This window comes from Globicephala melas, chromosome 1 (genome assembly GCF_963455315.2).
Source record: "Globicephala melas chromosome 1, mGloMel1.2, whole genome shotgun sequence".
NCBI lineage: Eukaryota > Metazoa > Chordata > Mammalia > Artiodactyla > Delphinidae > Globicephala > Globicephala melas.
In genome coordinates, this window is record NC_083314.1 from 87,860,931 (window position 1) to 87,879,459 (window position 18,529).

The 18,529-nt window shown below is 50.4% G+C and overlaps 1 protein-coding gene across 6 annotated transcripts in view; it reads left to right on the forward strand.

Moving 5' to 3' along the window:
- SYT6 (synaptotagmin 6) overlaps positions 1 to 17,544 on the forward strand; it is a 58,422-nt gene extending 40,878 nt beyond the window's left edge. For 2 of the 6 annotated variants that reach the window (XM_060300977.1, XM_060300996.1), the window contains exons 4-7: positions 5,292 to 5,412; positions 9,870 to 10,041; positions 11,252 to 11,402; positions 14,548 to 14,930. In XM_060300977.1, the coding sequence (XP_060156960.1) occupies positions 5,292 to 5,412; positions 9,870 to 10,041; positions 11,252 to 11,402; positions 14,548 to 14,622 (519 nt within the window). In that variant the 3' untranslated portion in view covers positions 14,623 to 14,930. The other 4 variants (XR_009564342.1, XR_009564343.1, XM_030869344.2 and 1 more) reach the window with 4 other exon arrangements.
- The last annotated feature ends 985 nt before the right edge of the window (positions 17,545 to 18,529 follow it).

The window sequence follows — 18,529 nt, forward strand, 5'->3', positions numbered from 1 at the left end:
CTGAGCTCTTACTGTGAATCAGGCCCTGGGCTAGACGTGGGAGTTGATGATGAGTAACACCAAACCCTATCCCTGCTCCCAAAGAACCCACCATCTAATGAGGACACAGCATTCATCATATAACCCCACAATCAAGGTAAAGGTTACGGTCGTGGTGTGGGCTCTGAAGAGGTCTGGGGGGGGGGCTGTGGGAGCAGTCCCGGCATCCAGCCTCCACATCTGATTCACCTCTAACCCCGCTTCCAAGCCCCAGGCCTACACAGAGGCTCACTGGCCATTTCTTTACCCATTGGAGGCAAACTTGCTTGCACCCCATCTCTCTTCCAGCCCCCCAGCCCCAGGGTAACTTAACAGCACTTTCTGCCTAGAGCTTCAGAGATCCTTTTACTCTCCTGTGGCTTTTCTGAAAGTGTAGCGGATGCTTCTCTGCTGTTGATGGGAAATTCAGGCAAGCCACTTAACGATTAAGAGACTAGAAGTGTTCTCTAAGAGATGGGGAAGCATCGTTCTTGTTTCGCTCAGCCTGGATTCCCAAGAGGGATGCTGAGACATCGACGCTGCTCATTGCCTATGTAGGAGGAGGAAGGCTAGCCCTGGAGAAGAACAAAAAACACTTGGGGGGCATTAGGAACGGAAGGAATGAGTGTCTTTGAATTTCAAAACAAAGTTGCTAGATACCTTGAGGCGGGTAATAAACAGACACCAGTTAAGCATCCTTGGGCCATCTCAATTGATGATGCCTGACAATGGATTTTCCAGTTTGAATGCTTGGTTTTTATGGCTGGCAGGGACCTTAAGGCTACAACATCTAGTGCAACGCCCTCATTTTTGCAGACCGAAGCCCAGAGATGTGAAATGATGAGCCCGACATCTCTGGGCTAGTGAGTGGTGGAGGGACTAACGCCTCCACAAGGAGTGACTTGTGGTTCACTGTTCTTTCCGGGACAGTCCACGGATAGGAATTTTTTTTCTATGCCTACGGCTGTGTGAGTGCATCAAGGAGAGAGAAGTGCTTTAATGAGCTGTTGCAGATGGGCAGCTGGGGACAGCAAGGGCAGTGTGGTGCAATAGATGGGCCTTTACAAATCTTCCTGCCCAGACGCCTGGATACTGCAGCCAGGGGAGAGTGCTACCATAACGGGCGACAACGTAGCTGGACAGGCTGTATGCACGTAAGGACAGACTGCTCCAGGAGCTGACATCCTGGCTGAAGGCCTACCCCCTGCAAGCATTAGCCAAGACGCTTACCAGCTGCTACTGGGCTCAGACCCACGCTGTCAGCCCCTGGGTTAGCAGTCGAGAGGGGCAACTTGGATTCTGCTGCTTTCTGGACAGCAGTGACCTCCCCAGCACCAGGGAGCTCATTACCAGCCAGGGGCCCTATGGCGGCCTCCCCTGACAGAGGGTGAAGATGAAAGCAATAAGATGCTGGCTGTTCTGCGGCCCCTGGTCACCCCTGGTTTTATTAAAGCCAAAGTCGCAAACATCCCTAATGAGGATAAAAGGCTGGCAAGGTGCACAGAATCTGGGGCTGAAACCCCCTGAGAAAGGGGGTGGTGCTGAGAGAACCCAGGAAGGCCGCCCATAGGGTCAAGCTGGGCCTGGCTTTGCAGAGAGGAAGGTGGCGACCAGGAGATGCTGACTCTGTTTGCTCAGCTCCATCTATTTACTCGAAAGTAACCCATTTATTTTCCTTTATCAAATAACCCGTCCTCTGCTGCCTACGTGTGCAGGGGAATTACACTCCCCTTGATCCACGGAGCCAAGAGCAGCTATCTTGGCATCAGGTCCAGCGAGGCCCAGTCACCCACAGCAGAAGGTCCTGGACTGGGCTTCGGGCCCCCCGGCCCCAGTTTCCTCTCTGCGTCCAAGTCGTAGGGGGATATTGGCTCACTCCCTTTGCCTGTCCGGGCCCAACGATGGAGGGTGGAGCTCACTATTCAGTGCAGGGACCAGGATGGGGGTGGGGGTTCCAAACCTGGCTGCAGACTCAGCACCACGAGTGCCCCCCAGCTGCCACAGTTCTACCACAAAAGGAGGGGGCCCGCTGGGTCGGTGCTCTCCCTAGAGGGAGCCATCCTTGAGGGCAGCCCATAGCACCCCCGATGATTCCGTTCACCCCGAGGGATCTCCCACATCCCCAGGCAAGTCTTCTGAGCTCACAAACCAATCAGCTCAGACTCCTGCGACAAGACAGCCTTCGAAGCCTCCAGAGTAGCCGTGTGGGGAAAGGGTGACAGCAGCCTTTTGTTCACCCCCCTCACAGGGGGGCCCTAGGAGCTTCCAGATTCCTCACCAGGGCCCTAACGTTATCCGGGCGTGTGTGTAGCTCCTCTTATACTATCGGGCACCCCTGAAGCCCAGCAGGTGTAAAGCAAAGCCCCTGCCCCTAAGGGGCCTCCAGTCCCTGGACGGCATGGGAGGGCCCAGCTGCAGCGAGGCAGGGACTCCGTAACACCTGTGAGCAGCTCAGGGACAGAAAGTGCTGCAGGGGTGTAGGGGAGATATGCTATGTGTGGGCTGGACCCTGGACGAGGAACCCTGTGAGGGGCATGGCCCTGGGCCCTACAAGAGGCATGGGATTGTCCAAGCAAAGATAAGAGGAGGAGGCATTTTGGCCAAAGGGACCAAAGATATACCAGCCAGCTGGAGCAGAGGGTTGGCATAGAGGAACAGAGAGAAATAATCAGGTGAGGAGGGAAGACAGGACCCGGTTGCTGAGGGTTCGGAATGCAAGCTGGGAAGATGGGCCTTGATTCCAGGAGCCGAACAAGGGGAGCCACTGAGAGCGTGCGAGCAGCCGCGCTGGCCTAGGAAAGGCTTAACTTCACCAAATAGTCATTTCCTCCTGTGTGCAGTAGGGATACTAAGATCACCTACCTCACGGGGCTGTGGTGCGACTCGACGGAGATAATTTAGTAAAGGATTTGGCGCCTGGTACGCATGCAATAACCTTGGTTCTTATTCCTGTTATTGCGTCTGAAAGGGTTTCTCTGAGTCTGGGCAGGATTGGAGAGTTACAAGGAAATAAAGGGAGCTGGGGGCCTCCTTGTACCTCGGTGCCCCCACCAGAGATGGAACATTCAGCCAGGTGCACTGCTGACCCGACCCCTGCTGCGTGAGGGGACAGTCATACACCCACAGCACCTGTCATGGGCCACTTCCTGTGTCTCCCTGAGGGAGAGGGAGATCCTGGTGCCTTCTTTTAATTGGTTACACCCCACTAAACATGGTGCCTCTAGCAGGTTCTCGGCAAATACAAACAGAAGAACAGGTGAAGTTGTGGTCTAAGGTCTAGAGGAGCCAGGGTTACCTTGAGGTGCTCCCTAGGTGGGCTGGGAGGGCGTTGCTCTCCTAAGGGTCGGAGTCCAGCTGTGTCTCCCACCAGCCACGCAAGCCTGGTCAGGACTTTACACCCAAGTTTAAACACTGAATTCTTCTCTGTGAGATGGAGGGAATAATGCCAATGCACCCTGCCTTGCACAGTGGCTGTGAGCCTCAGAGGTGGAGCTGCCCGTCACAGAAGAGCTTCGTGGGGCACAGGAGCTCGTGAGTGATGGTCTTGGCTCTTGTGCTGGGGTGGGGGGGGGGGTGGGGGTAGCTCTCTCTACGCTGTGTCCAGCTCTGCCCCAGCCAGACACCACCCTTCCACCCCTCACATCCACCCCCAATACCCCCGCCCCCTCCACCTCTTCACCCAGGGAGCCGGGAGGATTCACCTGCTACTCCTGGGATTTGATTCACCAGTGGGTTAAAAAAGGACAAATCCTGGGCTAGGGAAATGGTGGGTATCAGTGCCACCTAGGGGAGAGCATTGAGACCACAGGCTCTGGAAGGGGTGGTGGGTTATTCTCCAGGTGAGGCCAAGTATCAGGGGTCTCTTGGAGTCCCCAGTAGAGGGTGTTTCTCTGTGAGGAGAAGGGACAAGAAACTTGGAGCCACCCTTGACTGCGCTCTTTCTCAAAAGTCACCTCCTCCAGGAGGCCTCCCCGGCTACCCTGTCTAAAATTTCAACAACTATAGCCTCACCCATGAGCATTTCATATCCTGTTTCCCTGCCTTATTTTTTTCTCCTTGATCCTTTTTACCAACTTACTTGCCATCTTTCTTGTCCTTTGTCCTATTAAAATGTAAGCTCCGTTAGAGCAGCGATTTTTGTCTATTTTGTTCTTTTCCATATCTCCAGTTCCCAGAGCAACACCTGGCACATAGCAGGTGCTCAATTACTACTTGTTGACTGACTGAATGAGTGAACAAATGGATATCTGCATCTGAAATCAGAGCCAGCCCAAACCCCGACCTCCTCTTCTTCTACCCTGGGTCTGGGAGATTTAAGAGCGGAAACACCTCCATGTCTTGGAGCCCCACGTCAGCCTCAGAGCCCAAGGGAGAGGTTTTGCAGTGACAGCACCCTCCTCCACCAGGCGTGGCACAGGAAGAGAAGGCAGTCCAGCGGGGTGCTGTTTAATTCAACAGCTGGACACGCTTACCATCTTTGACATTTTCCTATTCCCTGTTGCTCAGAAACTTCCTAGGATTGGGATCCCTGGTCGTGACGATTCTAGGGGCAGGAGAGGCAGCAGAGCGTGTGCTCCATGCTGGGCTCACTTCTGAAGCATGACCACATTTAAGGACAAAGCGGATCCAAGCCCTGGCACAAACTTGGAATGACGCGTGTACGTCTTCTTGGTCAGCACATATCCTGGGCAGGTCCTGATTCCCTGTGCTTCCACACTGAAGCCTGGAAGTTGGAGTGCTAGATGTGTTTCAGGAGAGGCAAGGAAGCTGCCAAAGCAGAGGGACTCACAAAGAATGACTGAGCTGAGAGCTAGAACCAGATATGTGGGGAGAGGGGACCCCTGATGGCCAGAGCGGGTCTTGTACAGAATACTGTCATGATTCCAGGCCAGGCAGGGTGGGGAGTCAAGGGGTCCAGTGACTGAGAAGGGTAAGTTGGAGAATAGGGCTGGGCCCCAAAAGGCCTGGTGGTCTGGAGGCTGCAGCCAAAGGGCAGAGGTAGGGCAGGTGAGGCCAAAGCAGGAGGGGGAGGACAAGGACCAGAGTCTGATCAGAGCTCAGAAGGAATACTGAAGGGGACAGATTCTGCTGAAGACCCAGCGTTGTTATCATTGCCTTTTATACCCAGTTACTCTCAGCATAGAGGCCAGAACGTCAGGCCTTAAAGACATAGCGCTCTCCCTCAGAGAGCCTTCTCCTGGGCTCCGGAGCAGCCCTGCAGCTGCACTGGAGCTGCGTGCCCCTCATCTGCCCTCTTGTCTGCTTCTTTGCAGGAAAGCGTGGATTTGGGAGAGATCATGTTCTCCCTCTGCTACCTGCCCACAGCAGGCAGGCTCACCCTCACTGTGATCAAATGTCGGAACCTCAAGGCGATGGACATCACAGGCTACTCAGGTACCTCTCCTACCCGAGTGCTGGCCAAGTGGCCTGCCAGCAGCCTAGATATTAGGATGTGGAGAGATGTTCAGAGAGAAGGGGAAAGAATTGTCAGTATTCTTCGAACAGGAGCACAGCCCTGCAGGCAAATGGTCTGGCTTTGAATTCCAGTTCTGCCCCTTCCTTGTGGTGTAATGCTTTGGTTTCCTGATCTGGAAAAAAAAAAAAAAAAAACTTACACAGGTTGCTTTAAGCATAAACAAGTTAATTCAAGTAAATGCTTAGAAATGTGCCAGATACATAATAAGCAGTCAGTAGATATTGGCTATTACTATCATTCTTTCTCTTTGAGGATGGAGAGAATAAGAAGCAAATAAATAGGTGAAAAAATTAAGGAACATCTTTCTAGTTTGTGTGAGGCCTCAGGACTTCCAAGGGTTATGTCAAGTTTGAGTGTCTTAAGTGTTTGTAGGTCCAACGCAGCGATGGCAGCCCTGCAGACCGAGTCAAAGGAACAGAGGCGCTGAAAAGCAAAGTGCACTTGTATCTGAGGCTTTCCTGCAGGGCTCTGGGCCTCTGTCTCAGCACCAGGAGAGCTGCTAGGTACAGCAGGAGAAAGAAGTCCTGTTCTAGTAACCGAGGAGATGCTGGTTTGGACGCAGCCTCAGAGCCTGCAGGCTGGACCCGGCGTCAGAGGTTTGATCCTTTTCCACGATTCTGCAAGTCATTGTCAGAGAAGGTTTTTGAGTTTTGATATAACAGAGGAGTCCCAGGAGCCTCCTTCCCCGTGTCGGCTCAAGTTAGCCCAAGGGATGGGGTAGAGCATCCCGGAGAGCAGGCACGTAGAACCGCCTGGGCTGCACTTAGTAGCAAATGCAGGGAAAGGCTTGGTTTGTTTCCCTAGACCCCTACCCAAGAAGCTCTTCTGGAGATCCCAGTTAGCGATATAAATCCACTCCACAGGTGCCTCTGAACTTGGCTGGCAGTATATGGAAGAGGTTTCCTTTTACTCATTAATTATTTCCTTAGTGTAATCACAGTTGCCATAAAGAAGTGACCGGTCTAGCTGAAAACATCTGGGCCCAGGCCCAACCTAGTGCATTTGGAAGAAGATGAGATATTAGGCCTTGAAATATGAGGTTTCAGGGAAGGGTGGTCAAGAAACGCTGAAGTAAGGTGTATCTGTGGTGGCTTTGAATCCCTCAGAGCCTCTGCTCCCAGCCCGCACTGTCTCTCTGCAACACTCATACCTTCCAGGCCAAAAGCTGCCCCAGATAGCGCCTGACCCAATGCCTCTAGCACCTGCCCTGACGCCTCTCCTTCCACTGAAGCTACCACCACACATCAGGATGTGGTGAGGAGCTTAAAGAACCTCTTCCGACACGTGCAGAGCTCTTAGGCAGAGCAAGCTGGCTTCCTCCAAAAATACAACCAACGTAGATTGCATTTTAATATCAAAATAAGTGTGTGCAGGGACAGAAATTCACTGAGGACGCTCAAGACTGCTGAAGGAAATAGGATTTTGCTACCCAAGTCCCCACACTATCTCCTCTGGTGTAATTAAATTGATGTGCTAGAGAGAGAGCTTACAGCGAAGCCGCCAAGGCAATCGTAAAGGCTGTTCCACATCAGAGGGTTGGGGGTGAGAGACTTTTCTCACGCTAAGTTCTAACCTCCCTCTCATGATTGCCTCTCTTTTCTACCTGGATTTGGAATCTGGTATTAAATCTCAGCTTGATTCAGGGGTTCTCTTTTTGCTAGGGATTTCTATTTTGTTCATTGAGGTAAGCAAGTGTCTGGGACAGTTCATGGAACACAATAAGCATTGAATAAGTATGTATTGAAGGATGAATGAATGAATGAATTTATAGGCTAAAGAACTTTGTGGGGACACACCTGCCAGGGGCTTCTCAAACTAGATCTCCTGTTTTGGAGGGTAAGTTTGAGGTTGCCTTCAGCCCGGACTGCTTTGATGTTGGACTAAACTAGGGAGTGGATGTTCTTGATTTATATGACTTTGACCTCTAAAACCAAGGATCTTCCTATTCTCCTCGATCTAAACTAGTCGTGAATCAATTCTTTAAACCTATCCACTAGAACCATGACAATAAAAAAATAATACAAAATAATAATAAGGATCAGTATACCCCAAAGGGATGGTGAGTGAGTGAACACACCCATCTCTGCCACATCTGGTCCTACTGCTTTGAGTCTAATGGTTACAAATGTAAACTTTGGAGTCAGAGCTAAGTTGAAATCTTAGGCAAGTTTCTTAATCTCTCAAACCTCAATTTCCCTATGTAGAAGAGGGGTATGATGAATATTTTATAGGGTTGACATGAAGTTTAACTGACATGATATGTGTAAATCTCTTAGCGTGGTGCCTGACACATACTGCATGCTGAATTATGATGGCCCTCATGACAAGGAGGCTGAAACACACGGCTGGTCGTTGTGCCCCCTCCCTCAGCTGCATAAACATCATTGGCTGCAGGAGAGGAAAGGGCCTCAGAGGTCGTCTGGAGCCAGCATTCCATTAGAAGCACAGGCTTCTGCCCTAGAGCAAAAACCCTAAGGAAGAGTCCTCTCTCTGCTTAGCCTCTTGTTGATGGTGAGAGTATGGGTTCCTTCAAGGGAAACACCCACTGAATTTTATAAATTAGATACGCCTCATACGAGTGAATAGAGGTGGGGAAGGAAGCTGAGAATCTCCCAGCTAGTCATCAGGCATTTGCCTAGTGGCCCGTGGGACAGGTGGCTCTGTCACATCTTTCCAAGCCTGGCGACATGGAGGTTTGCTCCGCTGTGGGTGTGTATGGAACTAGGCATGGCAGGGGATGAGGCAGGACTTGGGCAGCCTCAAGCCTGAAGACGCTTTCCAAGGCAATGTTCACACTTCAGGAGCATAGAGGTTGCCAAGTTAACAACAGGCCTCGGAGGTAGCTACCCCACCCATCTGCTTGGACCTCAACACGGTCCGGGGCGTATCCATAGGAAATGGAGCCTGCGGACACGAGAAAGCTATCTCACAGCAGTTCTAGGAACTCCTCCTTCCTTTTTACTGAACGTCCTCCTGAGAGAGAACCCTTGCAAATGGGTCGTCAGAGACAGCAGGGTGATTAAACACCTCATGGTCTCCCCAGGTACCCCATAAACCCAAGTGCCCCCATGGCTAAGGCACAGCTGCTGCTGTCACGTTGGTGAGTCCGTAGCACATGTGGGCATCTACAGAACTGCCTTTAAGGCTTGAGTTTCTGATCCCATGTCACAGGTCTCTGTAGCTTCCCCAAAGCTGTGCACCTCTTCCGCCACCTGAACAATTTCCCAGGGAGCATGAGCGCCTCGTTGGGTAATTGGGTGCCCAGGAGATAGAGTCATATGCCTGTGAATGAGGAGCTGGGAGCGGCTGCTTGGTCCGCACCTCCTGACAGAGTCACAGGAGCCCTGGCTTCTGGGCAAGCAGGTGTCTCAGCACATCGGTGTCTCAAAAGCTGTTATTACCTGTGTGTTGCCCTCCCGTTTCTTGAGTTGTGCAGCATAAATAACAGTTATGACGGTGACTGAGACACCAGAGCGATGAGATACAATCAGTGTCACTTCACTTGGATGAGTAGAAAATTTCAGGGTAGGAAGCTGACCATGAAATACCCATTCAGAAAACTAAAGAAGGGACAAGGATGGGAGGCGCGTGGGAGGTCAGTAAAAAGACATCTCCTCGAGGGCTGGATCCAAGATCCCACTGAGAGATGAAATGGCAGCCGGCCACCCTGAGTCCCAGGAGGCTGCCTCCCTCAGTCCCCCGGCCACGGCACCCTCCTCCTCCACTGCCCAGAGTGGGCACAAACAGCTTCCGGGGAGGCAGAGAGCAGGGCTCCTACCCACTCCCTGATGCCAGATGGAAATGAGCTTGATGGGACAATGAGACCCATAATCCTGTCCTCAGGTAGGGAGGACCGGACAAGCATCGTGACTGTCGCTGTTCATTTACTCTGTCTCATTGCTACTCCTTGGGTGTCATCGATTCTATTTTTACCCACTTTATGCTTTGGTTAATAATGCTGACAAGACCCCCCAGAGAAAAGGCTGCAAGTAGGTGAAGGGAACAGAGTGCCTTTGTTTAGCTTCCCCACCCTTTGGAGCCGGCCAGCCAACCATAGAGTTGAGATTTAGTGAACTGCATACCCACGGGCAAGTATCCTGTCTGATGTGGGGCCAGCTTCCCCATTAGTGGAAGTCCGTTAAGCACTCTGCTAAGAAGCCTGAGGTCACCAAAGACTCTGTGTTTATTAAGCGCAGAGCATCTGCAGAGACAGGTGTGCTACCTAAATACAAGGTGGTTTAATTATTTTAACAACCCACTGATACCATCTGAGAATAACAGTAGGTCTGGGGCTTCCATCCTTCTGCTGCACAGGATGTTTAAGGACATCTGTTTAACAGGCTCCCTTCCCTTCTCACTGCCCCCATTGGCACAGATCCATACGTCAAAGTGTCCCTGCTTTGTGACGGGCGGAGACTGAAGAAGAAGAAAACCACCATAAAGAAGAACACCCTCAACCCCGTCTACAACGAGGCCATCATCTTTGACATTCCCCCGGAGAATATGGATCAAGTCAGTCTGCTCATCTCGGTCATGGATTATGATAGGTAGGTACAGGTCCCTGAGGGCCACGATTCCCTGCCCCTCGTCCCCACCTCAGTGCAGCACAGGGCTCTCGGACCTTGGACCTTGTGGTTCATGGCTCAGACACTCATTGGTCTCAAATCTGGCCCCACCCAAGGAAGGTACAGGAGTTTGAGGAAAAGCATGGCTTCCCCGCCAAAGTAGAAGCTCAAGCTTCACTTCCCAATGGGCTCATTTCCATCAGGGGCTGCCCCACCCATCAATTTCCCTGAATTCACCCCCGACTATTCCCATTCCTCCATCTGGCATCTGTCCTTTAGAATCCCGCCCACCCCCCTCCCCCCATCCTCTCCATTTCCACTGCTGCTACCACTCCCACTTGGGGATGTCTGTGCAGCCCTCCTAGCTGACCCCTGCCTCCATCACTTCCTGCCTCAACCCAGCCAACATACCAAGGCACACCTTCCTAAAAGACCACTTTGTTCCTGGGCCTGCCCCTCTCAAGAACCATCAGTAGCTCCTGCTGTCTGGACAAGCTCTTCCCCTGGACTCTCGAGACCTTCCAGATCTGGACCCAGCACATCCATCCAACTTGATTTCCCCCACCTTGTATGTGTTTCTTCTCCACCACTTTCCAAATCCTGCCTCCCCGTCAAGGCTCGCTCAAACACATTCTCCAACTACGTCAGCCACTGTGACTCCTTCTCTCCAGGTGTCACTTTCACTGAAGGAGAAAAAAAACATGCAGTAAAGCCTCAATCCAGGATCTTTAGCACAAGTTCCCAGACATAGTAGATGCTGGGTGAACAAATATGAGTGATGATTGATGTTCTTACTGAGCGAATAAATCACATCACAGCCGCTAGGTATGGAGAAATGGTACTCAGAGCAGGTTGATTTATTTCCCAATAGCGCTAATGTCTCAAGTGCTCGCTGAGTCAAATAAAGGAAGAGACTTAAACTCTCCCACTCCCCAGAGTCAGGCCATCTGCCCACCATTCCTGAGATTCCAAACAAGTTGAGAACCTTTTGCTCATCTGTCTGTGTCCAATGTCCACCCAGGGAGGCTGGGCAGTATTTCACCGCCGCTGGCACCCTGAGGGCCTGCCAAGCATCTGTTTACAGAGCTCAGTATTCTGAGTTAGACCTGGGGGGCTGAGACCGAGACCGCGGGACTTCCCTTTCTGAGAGCATGTCTGGTCACCGATGCCGGGCCCTTTGTTTCTCCCTTAGAGTGGGCCACAACGAGATCATAGGAGTCTGTCGTGTGGGGATCAGTGCCGAAGGCCTGGGCAGGGACCACTGGAACGAGATGCTGGCATACCCGCGGAAGCCCATCGCACACTGGCACTCCTTGGTGGAGGTAAAGAAATCCTTCAGAGAGGTGGGTGAGGTCACGCTTGGCCCTTGGCATGTTTGCTGCATGGCAGCGTGGGCTGGAGAATGGCAGTTGGCTGCCGTGAGACCTCGCCTTTGTGGGTCCTTGGGGGGCACTGGTGGGGGGGGCATACATGCTTCTCACCCAGGGTGTAACAGGCAGAAAGGAAACGGGGGAAGATGGTGGGAAACTGCTTGACAAAAAGCCTTTGATGTTGAGTATATTGAAAGTGACACTGAGTTCAAAACAGAAAAGAAAAACTTGGAGGAAGCCTTCCCGGCAGCTCACTGTGCCGGGCCCGGAATGCTTCCACGAAGTCCCTGAGCCAAATCAGTCCTTTCAGAGAGAGCCCCAAGAGGGTGAGATCAGAACTTGGCAAGAAATTCTACCCCTGTCGAAGCAGTAAGTTCCCTGAGGCTCTAGCCAGACAGTCCTGGGGCAGTTCTCGCCACGTGGATGGAGCTGGCCAGAGAGAGGATCCTACCCTCGTGAACGTTGCTTCTCCCCGTTGTTGGAGAAGAGAGTGTGGCTTCAAGGTGGCCCAGTTTCCAGCCGGATCCTAACAGAGACGTAATGGACACAGCACTGCCTGGGAGTCCCGAGACTTGGGCTCCAGCCCTGGACCTTTCCAACTTGCAGCATAATCTTGAGCTAGTTATTGGTCTCTCAGCTGCAAAGAAAATGTTCCTTCCAGTGACACAAGCCTGCCCCACCTCCACCAAACAGCACCAATTTAAGATCCTGCCGTTCATCACCTTGGTGGTCCTCCGGCCGGCTTTTTCTTAAATGGTTTGGGACATGGGGGTAGCCGAGCAAGTTTTAAACCTCATCTTATTACTTCCACCCATATCCTAGAAAGCCGGGTGATCATTCACTCATTTTAATAGGTTTCCAGCCAGGGAGTCTAGAGAGTTGTATAAAAATTGGAAAATCTACTAATAAAAAAATAAGCCACATGGCCCCTCAGCTTAAAAGCAGCGTAACCCCTTCCCCGTGTTCTATGACACAGAAAAGGTGTGGGCAGCAAACCCAGAGGATCCGCCGTCTCCTCTTCCCTCTCAGGGTGGTCAAGCCTGCTGGCCAGCAGCGCGAGGCTTCACATTTCTGTCTGGTGTTTGCCTTGGTTTTACCACAGCTGTGGAGCTTTAATGAGTGAGGCCAGTCCCTCAGCTCCTGGGCTCCCCTTTCTTCCAGAAGGCCCTCTCTGCAGGGTGTGGGTGAGGTACACACAACCAGCCTGCACCTACACAGGAGGCAGCCAGTGGGCATCCAGCACCTCACCGACTGCAGGGCTGATTCAGTCTAGAGAGGGGGTGTGGCACCCCTCCTTTTAAAATCCTTTGCAGATATTTAAGGATAGAATAAGTATACTAAAACGTTCAGGATGGCGTGGGGCAGGGGCAAGGAATGGGAGCTGAGAGGCCTCTGATGGGCTGCAGGGCCTCAGGCACCTCACTGCCCCACCTGGTCTTCAGTTTCCTGGTTGGTAAAATGAGGGGGGTGGGCTCCTCCCATCTCAGCTTTTCTAGGAAACTCTGGCCCAAAATGACAGGACAACAGGTGGCAGGTGAGCCCACAACTTGCATCGCCTTTCTGACCTTGAAGCTGCAATAATCCATTGCTGTTACCTGGTTAGTCTGGCCACACAGACTGGAGTAACCAGCCAACAGTGGCTGGAGATGGGGCTGAGGTGCAGGGTAGCACAGAGGGGCTGGGGCTCAGCCCCAGCATCGCTCTCCATGACGAATACCACCTAATTAAGCCCAATAATTGATTTCAAGTCCTGTTGCTTTGAGAACTCCAACTCACTGGTCCAGACTACAAAAGAAAGATAAAGTAGAACCAAGTCCTTGAAAATGAATATTTGATAAGACAGAAAAGGGAAAGTAACAGTATATGGAAAACGGAAAGAGAATAAATTGATTCATATCCTTTGGGTTTACTTTTTTCTTGACCTCGCACACCAAGTTCCCGAGACTTTCCCTTCCCCCACTCCCTGGCCTTCCATTTTCTGCTCAGCTGATCATTTCTCTGTGTGAAGAAGCTGAAAATGACATTCATCTTGGCGACTTAGGATTTCTTCAGTACAAATTTGTAAAAATGTGTACCTGCACTTGTTAGCATCCACAGTTTAAGTACCTGTATAGAGATGCATCTAAAAACCACTAGGGTAACATTAAGTACACCCTCTTTGTGTTCATGTGATGCATTGTACTTGAACATTTATCATCTCAATCATCCTTAGAGCTCCTGCCTTCTTTTTGGTCCTGTTCTGGACACTGAGCAAGAACCTTGCTCTTGGAGCTTGTTTCTCCCATTTGTATAATACATACAAAACTCTTATTCTCCCCCTCCTGGGAAGATAAGTGGCATCATATCTAGAAAGCACTATATTTATATTCTACCTTTCTTAGAGGAGTTTCAAGTGCTGTGATCATTTCTTTTTTTTTTTTTTTCTTTTTCCTCTCACTGTTGTGGCCTCTCCCGTTGCGGAGCACAGGCTCCGGACGCGCAGGCTCAGCGGCCATGGCTCACGGGCCCAGCTGCTCCGTGGCATGTGGGATCTTCCCGGACCGGGGCATGAACCCGTGTCCCCTGCATCGGCAGGCGGACTCTCAACCACTGTGCCACCAGGGAAGCCCTCATTTCTTTTTTATTAACGAGAACAGAGGGCACCATACTGGCTTGTTTGTTTGGAGTTTTAAAATTAGGTTGAAGGAACAATTTAACTGAAAAGGTATTTTTCCCTGCTGGGGTTTTTTCATGAATAAAAATTGATTAAGCCACAGTGAGCATCCTTCCCCAGCAGAGGCTGTGGCCTCTTTCCTCTCAGCACTCCTGCCCAATGCTACGTGCTGTCGCTGTCACCACACACACAGCCCACGTTGACCAGCGATCTTCTCCAAGGGGGTTTACTATGAAGGGTCAAATTCAGATCATCTGCCAGAGATTTTATATCTCTGTTGGAATGTCACACATTTCAGAACAATAAAAGATCTCACTGGACCACAGCCGCCCTTGAATAATCATCCTCATTGGTGTCCCGGAGACCAATTCATGCTATTTCAGAGCCACCATGATAAGCCTGCAGGAACCATTCATCTTCCCGTTGTCCAGGAACCCCATCTCCTCCCTCTGTTTATCTTCACAGGAAAAATCAGGGGCTGGCAGGGGAGCCAGTGTGCCTTCTTCATGTGTCCTGGATAAACAATTATGCTCCGTGTGACTTCTCTTTGAGCTATTATATAAAGGAAGAAAGATGTACTCTGTGTAGCCCTTTCTTTTTCTCCTCCTCTGAGCTGGCCTATCAGTCGGGTTGTTTAAGAGGCATGCTTACCCAGGGGAGAAGCCAGTAATTACAATGTACCTTTCACCAACATTAAAGGTTGTAACAGAAAAAGCAGAAGCTCTAAAATGAAGATCTGTTAAATGAAAGCATTAGTAATCATCTTATGTCACCTTCTGGTTAAGAAACACTTGAGTCAGAAGTCACAGTGGGCTCAAAAACCAGGCATTTATTTATGTAAAATATTTCACCAGGGAAACCCTCGCTTGTGATTTCACTCACGTGGATGCTGCAATCAGAGAGACTGCCACCGGAGTTAGGAGTAAGTACCTGGTATGGCACCAAAGAGGTTAGGTTTCTTATTCCATTGTGTGTCTCCTTCTTCTCCTGATGTGGCCAGGTGCAAAGGTGGCCACAGGATGGAGCGGAGGGAACACTGAGTGTGGACGGAGTTAGGAGACCTGGCCTCAGATCCTGGCTCTGCTCCTAACGAGCTGTGCGTTGACTCCTCTGTGTCTTGGTTTTCTTATCTGCAAGAACAAAAGAGCTAGCCTCGATGATCCCCCAGGCCTGCCTCCAGGTTTCGCATGCTAAGATTGCTCAGGCCCAGGTCACACTATGGTGGTCATCAATACCTGCCTGTCCAGCCTTTGATTACTTGTAAAGATCTTCAGGTTGGCCTGCCCAGTGGGTACTAAGGGACCATGAAGGACCGAGCCTGGGGACAGGTGACAGAGGCTTTCCTAAGAGCCAGGAACATGAAAGCAATCAGCAGGTCTGGGTCTCTCCTCTGCGTTGTGGGTTCCCACAGGAGATGCTGGAAGGGATGGTCTAATCCTTAAGTGGCTTGGCTCTGTCTAGAAAGGGCTGTGTTGTGAGGTGTGGGGTGGAGAAGGGACCACGTCCTTCCCCATCCTACCCCTACACATAACACAGAGGTGTAGTCCACTTCTCCTCAGCCCCATCCCTCCACATGGAGACCCCAAAAACCCATGAGAAGCAAAAGGGGCTGCACTTCAGGTTCAGAAAGGCCATCTCACCCACGTACCTAACCTCTCCCTGGAGCCTTGTCCCGCAGGCACCTAGGAGAGTATGGCATCTCCTCTGCTCACAGAAAGGATGGAGTGAGCAGTGGACACTGACTTGCTTTGAAGTTATACAGTCACCAGACGGCTCTGGAATATTCACAGGGTCAGATCCTTGTCCAGAAAACATGGCTCCAGCTCTGCCTGGCTTTTCAATGTAGAGAAGGGTTCGATGGTCCAAGTGTGGGTCATCCACCCTCAGCCCTCTCCTCACTCCATTACACCTCATTACATCACCATCTTCACAGAGAGGTTAGAGTCGGGCTGAGGGAGTGGCAGCCTGTGAGACAGGAGAGGGAGGAAAAGAAAGGTGGAGGCACCCGAAAGGGCAGGGGGCTGCCATCTCCTCCCACCTCTTCACAAGTTGAGTGTGAAGTCCCCCCGGGAAGCACTCAGACTGAAGAGGAGAGCCCAGCGCTGAAGCGAGATCAGGGCTTTAGCTGTACGAACAGCTCCCAGACAAACTGCTAAGAATTCATGATTGCAGGATCTTGGCCGTAAGGGCATACTCTGCAGACGGCCTCTTTCGCTGCTAACAAAATCCGATTTTCAGCGTGAAAAATGGCTGAAGCATTCAGAAATGGTCCAGTCATAGCACCTCATTAACTAACACACATGCACGCACGTGCACGCACGCGCACGCACGCACGTACGTGCACACACACACACCTGCACGCATGCATTCCACACGCTAGAGAAAGCTTTCATTATCTCTGCAGCAGGTCTTTTCTAAAAATCAGGCCTTCCAAACTAGAAGCTCGAAAGCTGGTCTCCTTACGTCTTTGCATGGCTAACAGCAAAATTCACGAAAGCTTATGAAAAGCCGGGAAAAGGTGAATTCAGTGCATGGGCCGGATGAGCTTCAAAAGTTGAAATATACATTCCCTTGGCAACGGGTAAGTGGCTTTTTCTCCTCTCCCCAGTGGCAGGGCCGAGCCGCCAGCTTCGACAGCGAGAGCTCGTGCCCGTCTCCGAGACCACCTCCGACACCCTGAGCTGCACGCAGGCCGGGCCACACCAACGAGACTCAGCAGGGTTCTTTTTGCACTTGTTCAACCGTCTAAACACAGTGTTGTGCAGCAGCGGCGGTAGGGGCAGTGCCTCTCACTCCAGAGTCTTAGCTGCCCCGTGTAGGTCAAGGCCGAGACAATTGTCGTGTGGTCAGATCTGTCTTAGTCTTTTCTGTCTCCCAAGGTGATGTTTTTCTGGTTCTTTCACTTTTTATGGATCTGCTGTCAGGAAGAAAAGAAGAGAAAAAAAAAAAAAAAGAGGGGAGAGCCCTGACATTTGTTCTATTAAATACAGTGTAACATAGTCGTCTTTGAGGGGGAGGTGGTTTGAGTTTCTGAAATTTTGTGTCTCCACTGAACTCCCTAACCCCGGAGGAGAGGGAAGTGGGAGACGGGCAATGGCTACTTTGTTAAGTGGGCTTCAGCGAAGAGCCTTTACAAAGGCTACTGCTTACGACTCTTAGAAGCTCTTTGCTGATGTGACATAAACCGAGATGTGGACTCCTGGCCCCATGTTGAAATTGGGAGCATTCCGAGCTATCTGTGAACCTTCAGCTGGTCGTGCAGGGCTCCTCTCTCCCAGTCCTCGTGAATTGAACATGTCTTGATTCCTCATGGGAACTGAGTCACTTCCTTTAGGAATAATTCTGTTGAAACGAACATGCCCTGTGTTTTCTGACGCGCCACAGTTAATGACCATATTTGTTTGAAAACAAGATCTTTGTTCTCAAAAATAACCTTCTTGTAAAAAAAAAAAAAAAAGGAAGCACATATGTTCTGGAATGATTTCTGCGTTATACCTAGCTTTATAGTTCCATGAAGTATCAAGCAACTGTTTAAAATGCCTAAAGAGATCAAAGAAAAAACTACATAAAATGTTCTTTTCTGAATGGGAAGTTTTGAAATCCAAGGAATAGGTGTAGTCTTTTTATGAACAGTACCTTCTTGATTAAAACCAAGTCAGCTTAAGTCTATTTCAGCCCCCTAGATGCTAGGACAATGTTCATCTTAAACTTTAGTTCTATAGATTATAAAGGACTTTAGTGTTTGTTTCAGTGGTAGTGAAGGATTTTTTTTTTTTTCTTTAGATCTCTACCGTAGGTCAAATTCAGTTTAGGAAAAAAGAATGTTTGAACTATTCTGTATTGTAATCGTCCATTTCTGTTGAGTTAATAGTGGCCTTCCCACCAACCCCCTAGAACTAGATTGATTTGCTCCATCTCAGTCTGTATAGCCCTGGTAGATGTGTGGGTGGGTTTTCACTTCAGTTTGTGGCTGTGAAATGCCAATTTCCAGAGCTGTGCGTGTGACTGCTGCTGAAGTCTGCTGAAGAAGCGCTTCCTTCAACAATGGCAGGTCAAGAACGTAAAAACTGTTCACACACCTTGTGTCTCACTCTTTACATATGTCACATGCTTTAGGAGCAGCGATTCAATAAAGTAACCCTTGTTTTAAGCCAAGTTATCAGGTTTCTGTGCTGATATAACTTTGGGTAGTGTCTCCTAAGTCCTAAAAATGACCAGATTGGGCAGGAGGTAACAGGATATCGTGGCAAAAGAAGTTTGCATCTTAAAACAATGGAGATAAACTGAGAATTCACCCTGTACTGAGCTTTAGGCTAGGGGCTAATGTGTCATTGGTGTAAAGATAAGTCTTGTGACTGACAGGCCTTCCCAGTCAAGTGGCCTTGCGGCTGGATGTTCTCTTGAGAGAAGAAGAAACTCAAGGTCATGACAAGACTTCCAACAGGCC